Source organism: Apium graveolens, chromosome 5, assembly GCF_009905375.1.
Source record: "Apium graveolens cultivar Ventura chromosome 5, ASM990537v1, whole genome shotgun sequence".
NCBI classification, from domain to species: domain Eukaryota; kingdom Viridiplantae; phylum Streptophyta; class Magnoliopsida; order Apiales; family Apiaceae; genus Apium; species Apium graveolens.
The window spans coordinates 81,926,196-81,942,158 of record NC_133651.1 but is presented as its reverse complement, the minus strand read 5'-3'; the positions used below and the strand labels follow the sequence as shown (position 1 = coordinate 81,942,158).

General features: G+C 33.8%; 1 protein-coding gene across 5 annotated transcripts; it reads right to left on the bottom strand.

The window, feature by feature from the left end:
- Positions 1-403: 403 nt before the first annotated feature.
- Positions 404-14,253, bottom strand: LOC141724209 (protein ARABIDILLO 1-like). Of its 5 annotated transcripts, XM_074526251.1 has the most exons (15): positions 14,009-14,253; positions 13,096-13,231; positions 11,621-11,687; positions 9,946-11,228; positions 9,553-9,711; positions 9,389-9,475; positions 9,121-9,246; positions 8,805-8,932; positions 7,604-7,691; positions 6,242-6,345; positions 4,521-4,584; positions 3,294-3,469; positions 2,245-2,463; positions 902-986; positions 404-787 (listed from the first exon to the last, which is right to left on the bottom strand). In XM_074526251.1, exons 4-15 carry the CDS (start codon positions 11,224-11,226, stop codon positions 611-613), a joined length of 2,694 nt encoding a protein of 897 aa, XP_074382352.1. In that variant the 5' UTR covers positions 11,227-11,228; positions 11,621-11,687; positions 13,096-13,231; positions 14,009-14,253; the 3' UTR covers positions 404-610. The 5 variants fall into 5 exon arrangements, with proteins under 5 accessions (XP_074382352.1, XP_074382351.1, XP_074382353.1 ...); XM_074526250.1 differs by lacking the exon at positions 11,621-11,687 and having other exon boundaries at positions 13,096-13,405; XM_074526252.1 differs by lacking the exon at positions 11,621-11,687 and having other exon boundaries at positions 13,096-13,252.
- Between the last annotated feature and the right edge of the window lie 1,710 nt (positions 14,254-15,963).

Sequence of the window (15,963 nt, the reverse complement as noted above, 5' to 3'; positions counted from 1 at the left end):
GACCTTTGATGCTTCCAATTTATTATGCTATTGTCAATTTGTATTTTGTAGTATGAACTATTGGTTCTTTTATAAATCATGCTAGATTTATTTCAATTTCGTTGTTGGACTTGGATTGCTTTGATATATATGTTCATTCTTCACTAAGCTTATCTCTTATAAATTGGGATTTTAATTTTCGGGTTTTCGGATATCAGATTTCGGTTATCGGGTATATTAAAATTCAATCTAAAATATCGGGTTCGGATTTCGGATATATCCGAACCCGATCCAAAATCCGTTTGATCGGATTTGGATATGAATTTTCGGGTAATTTTCGGGTTTGGATCAGGTTCGGGTACGACCAACCGGATCTTGTAGGCCAGATCCAAGAAACTGACTAATTTAACAGAAAACAATATACTTTCAAATATATCTCAAGCTAATATAAGCAAGGTAGGTGGTCATTATGAGTCAACACGATTCTTACATTTGCTTCAGAAAGTTAATCATATAACCTTGTGAAATTCCGAAACCTCATTTCATTATAATTTGATCTTAAATCACCACATGCAATTCTACCTTCTGCATCCAATTTAAGACGATTGTATTACGGATGTCAAGACAATGTTCATCTTAAAGTTTTTTCCTGGTGGTGCTCAAGGTTCCGCAGCACTATCTTTGCAAATATCTTAGATTGAACGGGAGCCGTTGCTGCCACCGCTCCAGCTCGCACAGCTGCTCTTGCACGAGTATTGTTCAAAAGGCTAGCATGGTGCAGCGCATGTTGATTACCCGGAAAAGTGAACTACAAATAAGAAAGTACAGCAATGGAGAATAATACAGCATTGTTAGTAAAGTTATTGTTTCCATCATAAACTGAAAGAATTTATTTTGATAATAGGTAGAGAATGAGATTTACCTGCAGCAAAGCAAATGCAGCACAAGTTTTTAGTTCATTAGAAGAATTTCTTAGCATAACAGTCAACCGTTCAATTTCAGAGCCACTGAGATATACAAAATGGGAACATTAGACAGTGAAGATGCAGAACAATAAACATAATGGGTTAAAATTATCAGGAAGATTACAGAGCAATTAATCTAACTAAACCGTGATAAGTCCAGCTGATTGTTTATCAGCAGTATCTTAACATAAAATGGGGATCATATCTATCAAACTTTTATTTGGAAGATAGAAGAGCATTTTTGTTACGATTTAACAAGGAAGATAGAAGAGCATTTTTGTTACGATTTAACAAGTCAAAGCTTAGAAACTTTTTTAAAGATCCCATTTCTAGTGCTAGGAAGAACTTATCAAAAGCTGGAAATTATTTTTTTATAAATCATGCACAAAAATTTACTACAATTAGATTAGTCTCACTACAGCAGCTATATTACAGTCAAAAATAACCAATTTACCTAATACTCGGTTTTTGGTGCCCAATATACCGTTTTAGAAAACGGAGGCTACTTTTACCCCATATATACACTTCCAAGTAATGTGTATCTTCATCGTATCATTATATTATATATATATAGGCAGATGTTCCATTCTCAGATCTACTCCTGCAATCTGCCACCAAAAGCGCGTAGTTTTCCGATTTGATCCTTTCTTCTCCAATCCATTACCAGACTACTACCGATTTATACTCTCTTCCCCAATTTTTCACGGCATGCACATTTTTTAATCTACCCACCAACGTCATTTTGACCCACTTTACTACCGCCAGCACACTCACTAACACCTACGAATTCTAATAATATCTCAGATCTGAAATATCTGGTTATCTGCTTTTAAAATTTTAGTAATTTGGTTGAAATTATTTTAGTAATTTGGTTGAAATTTTGGTAATTCTGTTTTAATATTAGTGATTCTGGTGTAGGTGGTAGTTCAGATTTTGGTGATTCTGTTCCGGTTTTGGTGGTGGTGGGTGGTGGTGGTTAGTACAATTATAATTGTCATAGGGTTAGCTAATAGGTAAATTTGTGAAAAGATTCAAAAAAGAAAAGCACAGTCGGTAGTGTGCAAATGTTTTAGAAATCAATTTCATATAGAACTCGAGTAAAAATTCTTTGTTTCACTTATACACAATTGTCGATTAAATTTATAAATTGTTGTAACCTCGGTGTACCTATTAGCTACTATCATAACTTGGGGAAACAATGACACATAAATATTGAGGAAAAAAGAAGAGCTCTAAACATTATATCCACGATGAAAGTTAAAATTAACAACACTATCTCAAGAGGAAAGAGAGATAGGACCTGCATCTCAGATGACCTGCTTCTAAAATATGAGCCGACTCCGCAACTTGAGTCAACAACGCAGGAGATGAAGATGTAGCCACGGAAGAAAGTAATGGTGGGTCAGAATATGCGAAAATAAAGTCATCAATGGACTTCATAGCCAAGAACCTAAATGCATCTATTCTACTTTTCAAATCGTCTACTGAAGAAGCTCTAGCCCGACAAAATTCATCCATTCTGTACAAAACACACAAACTACTTAAAAAGTGCAAGACAGAACATCTGGTCATACAAAAGCATAATTATCTATGAATGCTCAACATTCATCCAGAATAGAAACATTTAAACTCTATCTTACAGGTCCTAGACCCGCCATAGTAGAAAATTTATCCATGTGTCCTATTTCCTTTGTAGTTTAGACATATAGAGGCTAGACATAAATGTAAAGAATATATATAAGAAAAAAGCATGTCATCACTCGTGGTAAAGGAGCTGCTTTTTTAGAATTAAGAGATGAATCTATCAACATAGTTATCGAGTTCACAATTACCCAGTAAACTGATATATTTCAGATCTAGCACTGAGCTATGGTTAAACACAACACAATTGTAACATATACAAAGCAAGAAATTTTTTCTGAAACTAGCTAAGTGAAAGATTTTGCATTTCCATTACTAAGCTCTCAAATGCAGACATGTTCAATTGTGCTACTTTAAGGAAGTTTTTTGATGTAACTATATGAATACACACGAATCTGATGATTGTCTAGAAGGCCAATAAGCTCGATACTAGAAATTTGCAGATTAGTACAATAAAAAGGTTTTCTAAATCTTATATAACAAGAGTAATTTCAAATTTTAATATAATGTAAGGTTGCTGCCTTCAATATCAATATCTATTTACTAGTAATTTCATCGGAAAACGCACGTCAGGATTAAAATTTACCTTTCTGCATCATTAATTATGACAAAGGAATTTGGTGTAATATAAAGTTAGAATTATGTCATGAGTATATCAAAGAACCCTTGGGACAATACAGTAAAAGCATCATCATAGATGAAACATACCTTTCATCATAGATATATGTAAGTGTCAATGCAGACAGAAATTGCACCACCTTTGACATAGATAAAGTACAACAAATTGCCACAAACCCTAGCCCCCCAGAATGCGCTATTTGGATAGCATTAATAGGACAAAAAGAAAGAGCCCAAAGAGCTTCGGCTGCTCTCTCGTGGACATCCTGAAGAAAATTAAAGGAAAAAAAACACATTTACAATTTTTGATCACTATTAGGTCATGTTGAATCATGAGTACAAACAAGGATGCCAAGTAGAATCATTAATAAAACCAAATAGACCAATCAGAGATCTCAGGATAAACTGATTCCAAAGAGTTCCAACTTCCACCTTTTAATGCTATAAATATCACACAGCATTTCCTTAGTAGCGCATACTATGGCAAGCCGTTTAAGATGCTAACAAGGGCCAGGAGTAAGCATTATACACAAAATCAATGTGTATGTCCCTTAATTATGTTTATACAAAAATAAAAAGATTGAAGATACTGCCTAGGAGCTAAATCCACTTTTAATTTTACTTCCTGGGTACTACTATCTGGTTTGTTCAATTATCTATCAAATTAGTCCCGCAGAACATCTGATAAATATCTCTTTTAGGTTACGTTGGTACACAAAATTCTGTCCTATTTTGAGCATCCTTCGCATCTTCAGCGATAAGCACCAATCTTGAGAAGAGATGCAATGGCAAATGTAAGGATTATGATATATAAACGTTGAAACCAAAAACAACAACTACAATTTTTTTTCATTCATAGTGCAGGAACATTAACCACTAAAACCACCTCGCAACCTACAGGGAGCTTGTTTTTTCTGATTTGTCTAACAATGTGGCGCCGAGAACCACTAAACTCTAGGAACTTAAAAGGCAAAGAGATTTGACGATTCCTAAAGTTCAAAAGTTATCATCAATTCTATTATCATGACCTTTGTTGGCTTAAAACTTAATTTTTGATCTGCAAGGATTTATTATTTAGGTGCTAAGTTTTTGTTTGTAATACTGTCATTTTGGTCTTTAACCGATTTCTTGAAACAGATTTACAAACCCCTGAATGTATCCAGAGTCTTGACATGTCTAAGACAAGGGGTGAGTATCTTATGAGAGAAAATAAAAAAAATAGCCACATATAAATAATTATTAATGGAAATTTCGCACATATATGTGAAAAAGACCTATCACTAATCACTTAACTTATCATTAAGTTCAGAAACTTACTTTAGCCACGGATTGAGCCAACTTAAGGAGTGAAGCAATTCCGCCCCGAGCTCCAATAAGAATACTAAATACAAAGCCACAAGATAGCATAAGTTAAAATAGTAGTGACAGAAAAATATATATGTATATACACATATAGATAGATCAAGACAAAGGGGAGAAATTAATAAATGTGTAATTGTGTCCAAAACTCAAATTGAACAAATGAAGAACGATAAGCTTTATGAGTCAAGTATATTAAAGAGTTTAACTAATAATCTGGGGGCAGTGACACTATGCTCGTGTACAGATGGATGGAACCAAAAGTCAATTATATGTAGGGTTTCACCAGTAAGCTGTTTGTAACTTCGCATCATACAATTCTACCAGTAGTTATATTTGCCATACAGCTAGAGGAAATTGAAATTTTAAATATCCGACATCGGTGAACAACCATATTCTTATATAATGCTAGCATATGTAGTTTAGATAGGACATGTCATTTTTAAAAGATATGACATAGCTTTAATCCCTTCAACCTGATATACTCACCCAACTTCAATTTTCAAGTCACCAATTATATTATAAGCAACTGGGATATTTTAGTATATTACTAGTAAATATTTATAATTTCAATTAGAAAAAAAAATATTTATAATTTCCTAAATGTAGCTATGCAAGCGTAAAATTCTGCATGTAAATAACAATATATTAGCATTCGAGTAAAAATCATCATATACAAACAAATGGATGATAAATATTGTACCATGCTTTCAGATTTCTGCCTTCGCCATGATATGTGATGAGAATTTGCCACAAAGCAATATCGTTTTTTTAACAATAAAGGAAGAGAGTAAATAAGACTTATCGGTATCTGGTCATCCCCATCAGGATGCGATGGTGATAAATTAGTGCAAAGTTGGAAAGTCAAACACAGGTAAAATTAGTCAATGCTAAATTAAAAGTTTCTATAAATTCCTGACCTAAGATATATAGTAGATTTTTCTTAGATCCTTTATTTATTTAATGTTTTTCGCATGATTAGACAGTGAGTTGCCTAGATCTAGCAAGTTGCAGGGAAGATTGCAGTAGCATTTAGGTGGAATATGATAATGTTCCAGTTAGCACCCTCTGTCTCTAACAGAAGAAATAAGTTTTAAACCGAAGACAGCACTTTGTACATGATAGCAATCCTATATAATTACTCTGAAAATAGTCTCCAATTCGTGCTATGGGGAAAGAATTTCTTACATATTAAATTCCTCTAGATAATTAAGTGGATTACTTTAGCAGCGGTGTCTTGATGCTGCTACTTTAAATGAACATTTGAAGACGCTGTAAATTTTACCATTTATATTCTATACAGCAATAACATAGGAAGCTAAACATGACAAAGTTATAATAAAAACAAACATGCCAGAAGTAACACTTTTTTGTAAATAAGAGGGAGATCTTTATATTTAATCTAATCTTCAGGTGGATGTGTGCATTACTATCACAATACACAAGTTAATATTAATGTAAACAAGCAATTCTAAGCAAAATATGTTGTAATGAGTCTGTTTTGTTTAGGCTGGCTGACCGATTTTAATGTATATTAATCAAAAATGTTTATTTTAGGAGGGCATGGTGCATCTACTGAAGAAAGGGAGTCTTAAAAGCATTTAAAACTGCAAAATGAAATTATACAGGAAAGTGATTACATTATAAATTTAACATATACATAGATATTCCATGTGTACCTATGGGCTTCGGACACAGTAAATTTCCTGAGTGCACGAGCAACCATCTCCTGAAGATCATGATCTTCATGAGGGGCACTTGCGCATGAATGAGCAAGAAAAGCCTAAATATCAAGAGATACTTGTAATAATTAGGAAAAAGGCATTTAATAAGGAACAAAGAACAGCTACATTAAGAAATAAAATCTTATATATTACATTTAAAAAAGCAAAGTGTAGCACACATCAACTTAACACATATTGAAAGATTGTTTTTACTGTTAAAGATTCTAGTAGCAATAGTGCACTTAAGTACATACGCACATGTATACGTTTGCAGTGGAAACCAACACAAGTGGACTTAATTGAATTCGTCTTACAACATGCGGATAGATTTACTTCCAGAATTACCGGAAGCACTCAACATTGTCGCTGTCGTATGCAAGCGAGGCTGCACTTGTCATACACTCTTATTCAATATCAAACTTTTGCCTATTTAGTATTTGATCCTGAATTTCTGCACTGTCAATTTGTAGTTTGTCGCCTTTTTTAGCTATTGTAGGTTTTAGTCCTTTTAGTTCATTCGAATGGTTCGAAAATGGAGAACAGGCATATACTTATCAAGAATAAGTAGTTGTTAGCGGAAAATGTAGATTCCAATCAAATGAACTACATCTCATGGGTAGCAAATACCTCGCGACTCTCTAAACAATATGGGTGCTAATGAGATTTCATCTTCTTCAATTACTATCAGCTATAACAATGGCAATAGTTTGAGCATTTAACTCATCTTAGCAGAGAACAAGGTCATTATATAATGGAAGTCAATACTATACCTAACAAAGCTCAATTGACAGATAGCCAAATGTTAATACTCTTCTACACAGTCAAGTGATGAATCCTTTCCATGCTCATGTCAGTTTGCAGTAGTTTGGTCTCTTTCCCTGAATTTGCTAATTTCGTGGTTCACACCATTTTATTTAGCTTCAGTTATTATAGTTTTTCATTTGTATATTGCCCGATTATCTCTGAACTATAGATTTCAATATTCTGCAGACTTTATGGATGATTTCTCCCAGAGACTTGGACAGCACAGCTTTTCTAAAGAAAGTCCTCAGTTATTTTTATCACACGTATTGTTCGGAAAATTTAATCATACATACTCGATATATCTTATTACCCCAAGATAACACTCTTGATTAAATTACATCTCATTTTCGCACATTTATAGTTTTCCACCATTCATCTGTCTACATATCTAATTATAGTTTGAAACTCAGGTCACAATGTCCTTTTGAGAAAATGTAGCAAAAAGAATTCGTGAAAAGATCATTCTTATAAAAAGTTCGATACAAATCAGTCCTCAAGGATAACAAATCATACCAGCGCTTCAACACCACCAGCTGCTGCAATTGCTTCTCGATTTCTGGCATAAAAGCATAAATTGGACACTGCAACAACCGCTTCTTTTCTGTTAAAGAAAATTTAAATTTATAATAATTGGAAAAGGTACCAAGGTGTAGCAAAAACTTGCTAATGAGAGCCATGCAGGAAAGAAGAGTGATAATCAAAGTCAAAAATTGATGGCTTATCGACATTTCTACACCCCTTATCCATTTATTTTACTTTTTTATATAAATCAGAATTCCATTTATTTTACTTTTTATATATATCAGAATTCAGAAGAGTCTACACTAATTATGTTGTTTACAACCATTAGAATTAAATTTTTTTCACTTCTTTATTATAGTAATTTTCTGTTAATACCCTGAAAAATAGAATGTAACTAATGCATGAAGCTTTATGCTTCCTAAAATCACAGAAAATATCAGCACTGTTTGCTTTTATCAACAATGATAGTTGAAAGTGTGATATAAGATTCTTCGGCATGATACTTAACAATGAGTATTAGGGAACTCAGTGCATTGAAAGGAAAATTAATAAAGCATGTACAAAGTAGCAAATACTTGCAAGAGTTATAGTCACATTAGATTGTAAACTTTATGAACTCAAAAAGATACTGCTATGATTACTATGGTTCTTCTAAAATCCTGATGTGGTCAGAAGAATGGAAAGATTTGATACCACAATGTAGCACACGAAAAGGAAGAATAAAATGTGTGGTATCACACGAAAAGGAAGAATAAAATTATTACACACAAAACCGAATAACCATCTGGAAGCCAATGTAAATGTTGGATCAGCCTCCTCAAACATGAGTGAGATAATTCTATATACCAAAATAGGAGATACTCGTGCATAAATTATAGTAACGACTTTTTCATGTCTAGATTGGTTCATACTTTCCTATTTTTCCTCTTCCGTCAATGGTTTTGTTACCTACGACATGATTAGGAAGCTATTTGAAATCCACGTACCTAGCATGCTTGTTTTGGCTTCAAAATCATGGTTAGAACTATGAACTGTAAGTGAATAAAATATGACAATTTGCATGCTTTATCCCCGTCAATTACACAAATATGAACATCTCCTAAGAGAACTGGTGGATGAAAAAACTTTATATAACTGCAGAGCAGTCAAAACAAAAACATATGTTATAAATTCGAACTTATGCATCTGCCACCTGACTCCATTACAAGGAGAATGAAGAAGTTGCACAAGAGCTTCAACAGCTCCAATCTCATCTCCAACAGCAGTATTACAAAAATTTCTATCTCCGTGGGAAGCTAAATTAGCTATCGTCCGAGCAACCTAACAAACAATAAACATAGAAAACCAAGAAATGAATTGATAGCAAAGCTAAGCATATATGACTAATTGCATATAAAAAGAAATATCTTCGTATTGCATATAAAGATTAGTTCCACAGGATTTCCGTAATACCAGGTATGTTCTTCGGAGAGAAGAGATCATATGAATTATTCCTATCTTAATAATACCTGTTTTTGAATGTATCTGGACCTTCGGGCAAGCCTTAACAAGGCAGTAAGACCGCCTACTTCAACAATCAACATGCTACACCTATTATTAGCAGCCAAGTTTGCCAGTGTTCCGGCTGCACAGTTCTGCAAACAAAATATTAAGTATTAACAGATTTACCCTTCCACACTATAGAGGTCATAATTAATATTGATCTATTTGTGACATAAAAGATAAGTCTTCCTATTTTAGCTGTAATCCCTTATGCATAACAAAGAAAATACATACAAGAACTCCATCAGCAACCCCATTAGCATGAGTAGTCCATTTTGAGATTACATCAACTAACACTTGTACCAAACCAGCGTAGGCATCCTGAAACAAGTATTCACTTCATCAATGAAGTTCAGCAAACATGATGTGATGATAATGAAAACAGCATTTTAAGCAACCTTGTCCATTTCCCCGGCAGAAAGGTTCCACAGACATCCAGCAGCTCTCTCGGCAATCCATCTGTTTGCGGATCTTGCCAAATTAACTAGAACATGTATTCCTCCAACTTCTTCCACAACTTTTCTAACCCCGAAATCAAGTAACAAATTCTTAATTGCCTAAACAGAACAAAATATTGCAAATTAACCAATATTCTGACAAGAAACATGTTAGCCAAATATCTATCTAGATGTCAACTTAATTGTTTTCCTAACACAACAACCTACTTAAATGAGTAGTCTGGAATAGGGACTAAAGGTCCAATTTGTTTTTGTTAGTAAATCATCCACAAAATCTATCAGAAAAATCATGTAAGAACTTCGAAAGAAACATAATTGATAGACCTAAATTACCATGGCTGATTTACACTGAAGCCCCTCCCTCCAAGATTTTGTGAGGTTCAAAAGGAGTAATATGCCGCCTTTCTGAGAAACCGCTTTAGCAAGTGCAGAATCAATGCTAGCAGTTTCATTATTTACAACTGCAAAAGTTGCAAGGGCATCAACAGCCCTCTCTTGCACCTCTTCCTGTGAGCTTTGTGCAAAACTAAGCAACAATGCCACACCTTGGCTGAGCCAAAAACTATTCAAACCTGTCTGATGCCTTACCGCAAACCGGAAAAGAGAATATGAGAGGATCCATTCCAACCATATCATAATCTCATTTAGGCCCTGCTCTTTAATTTCCAAATTCCTCCAGCTGGAGAAAACATTCCTCTCTTCCATTGTTGTTTCGGCAAAGAGAGAACATACCCCTCTAAATATGTTGGTGGAAAGAGTAATTAGCAGTCCGCCTTTAATATTCTTATGTTTAACCAAACTAGGACTGTTATCAATAGCCGGGCAATTCAATGCGCAAAAGATCAGTAAGTTCTTCGAGGTCGAAAGAAAACTAGTCAAAGCATCAGGAGCGATATCAGTTCGTGAAACATCTAGACATTTCAAATGGGGCAACATATTCAAGTACTCCAAAGCCAAAAGCCAATTTATGTTTAAAGATCCAGCAACAGAGAGAAATTGGAGTGACAACACATTTCCTAAAGTCTTCATGTCGATATTAAGACAGTCAACAAAACTAATTTCAGTCAACTTTGGGCAATTTCTAGCCAACGATTCAATAGCAACACCATTAACGTTTCTTATTCCAGAGAGTCGAAGTATTTTCAGTTTGGAACAGCACGCAGCAACTTCTTTTATAGCATCACTAGTGATCCTTTCAAAGGTATCCGGTCCAAGCTGAAGAATCTCAAGCGCTTTGTGATTAGACGCAATCAGAATTAACATATCATCACTCATGTCGCTGCAATATTCTCCGTTAATTTCCTTCAAATCCCTAGCTCGGAGATATATTAATGCATTGGCAGATTCAATCCCACAAAATTGTACCTTCCTCAAACCAGTGCATCGCGAGGCAAGCCGATTTGCTACATTCATATTAAATTTGTGCATCCGAAGATCTAACGAATGCCAAAAATTTTGAGATCTTCCCAAAAGCCGCCAACTCGAACAGGTTTCAGAGAAATTTGCCCGATCTTGGTAATTCAGGCGTGAAAAAAACTCAATCACCACGTCATCAGGCAGATCAACCATTTCATTGCCAGTCCTCAACACATTTTTGCAAACTCTTTGGTTCATATCTAACGTGTCAACAAAACCCGAAATATAAAAAAAAAATCTAGAAATCAAAAACTTTAAAATTTTGTTCATAAAGTGAGTGTCGACAAAGTACAAACCCAAATACAACAATTTTTTACACTAAAGAAACTCAATTAAGCATTGTCTTGAAAATTAAAAATTAATTGCATCCAATATCTATATATAATAAGTATGTATAAAACAACACTACAAAAACAATAGCAAGAGATCAAGAGATATATTAAACACAATAAAAAATGCTAGCTAAGCATAAAACCCCTACATCTATCGATAATAAGTCAATGAAAAAACAATTGAAGCAAAACAAACATTTATATTCAAATGATCGCCGGAAAAAAAATAGAATCGAGAATGCAAAACGAAATCTAGGTACCTTAACCAGCAGTATAGAGTTCTCAATCAGTTGTTCCAATTCTCTAAAGCACAGCTCTAATGGAATTCTGGTCAGAATAAAAAAATATATCTATATGTTGTATCAATACGAACCACTGTAAACTAAGAAAATTGATGGGGCCCTAAATTGACTTTTAAGTACCACCTACGTAAAATACAGTATCTACAAAATCGTTTTTTCAGATAATAAATTTAAAAGAGATGTGTAGTGTGTGGGGCCTATATATATATTATACTAGCGGCATACTGAATACAAAGGTATTCAGGATAATCAATTAAAAATATATAAAAAGTGCATGGGTGACTACAAAACTTTTACAAAAAAAGATTGATGTGATATGGGAGATACTGGAGTCGCATTTCAAAATCACGAAAGATCTTTATTAATAAAAGCTAGATATTTTAAAGATTTGAATATTTTGTTTTTAAGAATCAAAAGTACTTAATTTTAGGTTACAATAGAAAGAATTTTAAAATTGTTTACTATCCTTTTATGAGAATAATGAACCTTAGATTCATCTCAGGTTCCAGAGGAGGTGCAGTGGAATTCACTTAATTCTACAATGAAAATCTGAATACTTTATTTATACATAAAAACATTTACGTAAATACATACTTGCACAGTTCGGTACAATTCAAAATGTACACAGATATGACACATTCATATTCATACACGGCGCAAAACATTATGTTCCACAGCAAAAAACGGCGTTTGTCAAAAGTCTTAGAGTGACTCTCTGAATCCAATTGACTAAAATGTCTACTATTGTTTTAATGCAAAATACAATGTTCTGATGTAAAAACACTGATATCCCAACTTGTTATCTCAGCTGTATTTCTATTGCAGAACTATGAGTAAGTTTTGGTGCTATCAGATTCCTGATTCTTTATTTATTTATTATAATTTTCGACAAAGTAACTAAATTGTAATAACAACATTATTGATGATTTAAACATGCATCAATTGTATTTTTTAATAGTTCTTTATGTTACGTAATTGTGTAAGAATAGTAATATAAAAAACTGAATAATAGATGAAAATATACATGGCTTTCTGTAGTGAACACGAAAAGAACTACAAAAAAACCACACTTATAAGTTGTGATCAAATGGAAGGAGTATAGGTTTTACGGACACACTACTCATGACTATTTAGAGTACTAATACTCTAAGCTGAAAAATAAGACAGCCTATTGCAAATCTAAATATGAACATTGTTTCTATGCACTTGCATCATTTTATTTGAACTTTTACAAAAATTATAGATGTTAAATTATTGAATATGATAAAGATGTGTCATTTACATTTATATAATAGCATAATTATACAACAAAACAGTATGAGAATTATGGGGTACAGTTTCACCAATTTGTCATTAGGCATAACACTAAAAGATATTAGATTTTAGGAGAATCTTCTACAAGATATATAAAAATATGAACAAGATAAACCAACCTTCGTTGCGATTGCTCCCTCTTTATGGTGCCGTTGATTGGAGGCCTCTCACTTTCATCCCTCTTTTATTCTTCTTCACTTTCTTTTCCCCTAATTTCTTCCATCTCACCTCCACCCTCACTGTGGTTTCACTTCCCTGACCAATGTAAAGGGCTGGCTGTATAATATATCTTACATATTTAAAAGCTTTCCGCACATTGTGAAGCTTGTGTATTGGATCCATTTTTTGATCAGCTTATTCAGCGAATGAATATAATTTTACTTTATTACTCTTTCAACATTGTCGTTTCCTTTTGAGTCTTAAAAGCACCTGATGATCGAGTCGAAGTCTTAAAGATCGCTAACAGTGTATTGAGGACATCGATAGAGATAATGGGGATATAATTCCACCCCGATTGAAGACTAACAAAATTAATTGCATAGAGGAGGACGTAAGGAAAGAAGACATCATAGGAACCCATAGATGTCATGATGCATCATATGATTATGATGAGAGGGATTTATTTTAGTTAACTGGCGTGTAAATTGGCAAATTGAGATTGTTTGATAGGTGTGAACTTAAAGAAAGTAGTTGTAATAGCATCATAAAATTCAAAAATGGGTTCCGAACTGAGGTCGATGAATACTCAAACTCAACACTACAGATGACGCGTTTCATTAAAGCACGAGTATCGACTAAAGGGATTTCTTTGTGGGGGGGTTTCCTATACTTCCATACAGGTTGACATGTCATGTGATGCATGTATACACATTGTCTAAGTCTTGAATATCTTAAACCTAAATTAAGTTAAGTATGATTTCACATGCTCAAATGGGTGAATAACACATCTATAGAAACATGTATTAAATGAACATATAATCAAAACAGGAATTATACACAAGGTATGTAAACTGGGCTTGCAAAGATGCATACCTCAATTAACCAGAATTGAGAAGATTGGATATACACATCTGCTTCCATGTTGCTCTCAAAGAGGGAGAAAACGAGAAATCAATATATTTACAGTTTACACTTTATCCAACACTGTGCTGAAATATGATGAAGATTGAAGACTGGAGTACATATACAACCTCCATAAATTGATTCCCATGTTGGGCTAATCATAACCTGCAGTAGAGAAGCACTTTCCTTTTTAAGAAAAAACTCAACCTCGTTCATATGGATGACAAAACAAGTATTGAAATTTAGAGGAATATGTTATTTTTATCTTTATTTTGTTGTGTTTTCTTTAAAAAATAACTTAATTTCTTCAATTTTCAGTAATTTTAGTATTTCATTTTTTTTTGTTGAAACTATAATTTTAATAAAATATTTATATTTAAGAGGTTTTTTATCGATAAATAGTCAGTTATTATTATAATATATAGAGGACATGTTAAATTTTAAATTAATCATAACATCTATGCATGTATTATGGTTAAAAATAATAGTACTCGTCTCCTTAAATCATGATTTATTATTTATATTTGTTCAAACAAAATTCTTATTAGTAAAATATATACATGTTTGTTTATAGCTAGTGGAGTTTTCACTTCCCACCATTCATTTTAGGTTAAATTTGTAATTGTTTTCTATTTAAAAAAATAAAAGTAGTCCATTGTTATAGTTATTAGAAGATCTCCGATCTCCATTAGTTTGTTAAATTGATTAGTTATATCGATTTAACCTAGTTTCAAACAAAAAATTAACCCAAAATAAAGTGACATATGCGATAATGGTACTATTTATTACGGCATAAAATTGAAATAAATATTTTATCGAATAATTGAAGGAAATGGGTAAAGACAATTGACGAATAAAGCCTAAACGGTGCTAGCCGCGAGAAGCGGGTGTTTACGATGACAAGTTGCGAGGCCGGAACTGTGAAGGTTTATGTTGGTCGCAAGTATGAAAATTTATAATGGTCGCAACTATGAAAGTTTACAAAGGTCGTTAACAACGAGATTTTACGGCGGTTGTTAACAACAATAGACATTCACGACGAAAGATGATCTTCAATAGGTATTCCGTAAAAGAAGATATTTCACAACTTGCAGAGAACGAATATAATTATCGAAGAACAAGAAGTGACCCGAGCTTCGTAAAATATGTCTCTGAATCCCCGAGGCCTTTGGTCGCAAGGGTGGCCGTTTTGTGACACGAAATGGATAAAGAAAAGAAGATTGCAAGGAAGGTCATTTTCATAACTCAATCAAAGAAGAATTGATCAAACAAGTCACGGGGATAAACCCCCGAAAGATCTTGCACCTCTTAGGAGGAGCCCTAGGTGTGCGGAGGAACCTCTAGAGGGCTTCAAACTCTCATGCACCCCAGGGTATGGAAGGACCTCCAAGAGCCCATTTTCCCGGTAAATGTTTTGAAGGTGCTCTTTTGTAATCTTGTGAGTTGTGCTCGTACAAGAATGGTCGTTAAAACTTTGTGTGTGTTTTGGGAGCCTTATTTCCGTATTCAGGGGGTTGTTCTCGTTGGGAGATTTTTGGGGTTATCTCACACTTTGTAATTTTATGTTTGGGATCACTCGTCATGTAGTCTAGTGGGCTATTTTCATCGGGGGCGATGATGCACTTCATAATTTGCGGTAAGTCACGGTTATGTCTGCAACTACGATCAACGAAGATAGATGTAGCGGAACGGATATCCACCGACTGGGTAGTTTTTTTATCCATAAATTTTTGAAGTTATAATCAAATCCCGAGCCTTTGTTACCAAGCCGCATCGCTGGGCACTCCTAAAGTAAAATACATATTCGAGTTAGAATATGAAGTTTGTTCGACAATTTCTATTGGATCTCAAAATGGAATACCAAGTCCAAATCAATTTCTTAATTTCCACGAATGAGGTGCCACTTGTGTTGACGGAGGAATCTG

Excerpts from the sequence above, each read along its gene's own strand:
- LOC141724209 (XM_074526250.1), bottom strand. The coding sequence starts at position 11,226 with ATGAACCAAAGAGTTTGCAAAAATGTGTTGAGGACTGGCAATGAAATG. Across the intron at positions 6,346-7,603 it reads CTGGTGGTGTTGAAGCGCTG|GCTTTTCTTGCTCATTCATG; the intron begins GTATGATTTGTT and ends CTTGATATTTAG. Across the intron at positions 987-2,244 it reads GCAGGTCATCTGAGATGCAG|TGGCTCTGAAATTGAACGGT; the intron begins GTCCTATCTCTC and ends TGTATATCTCAG.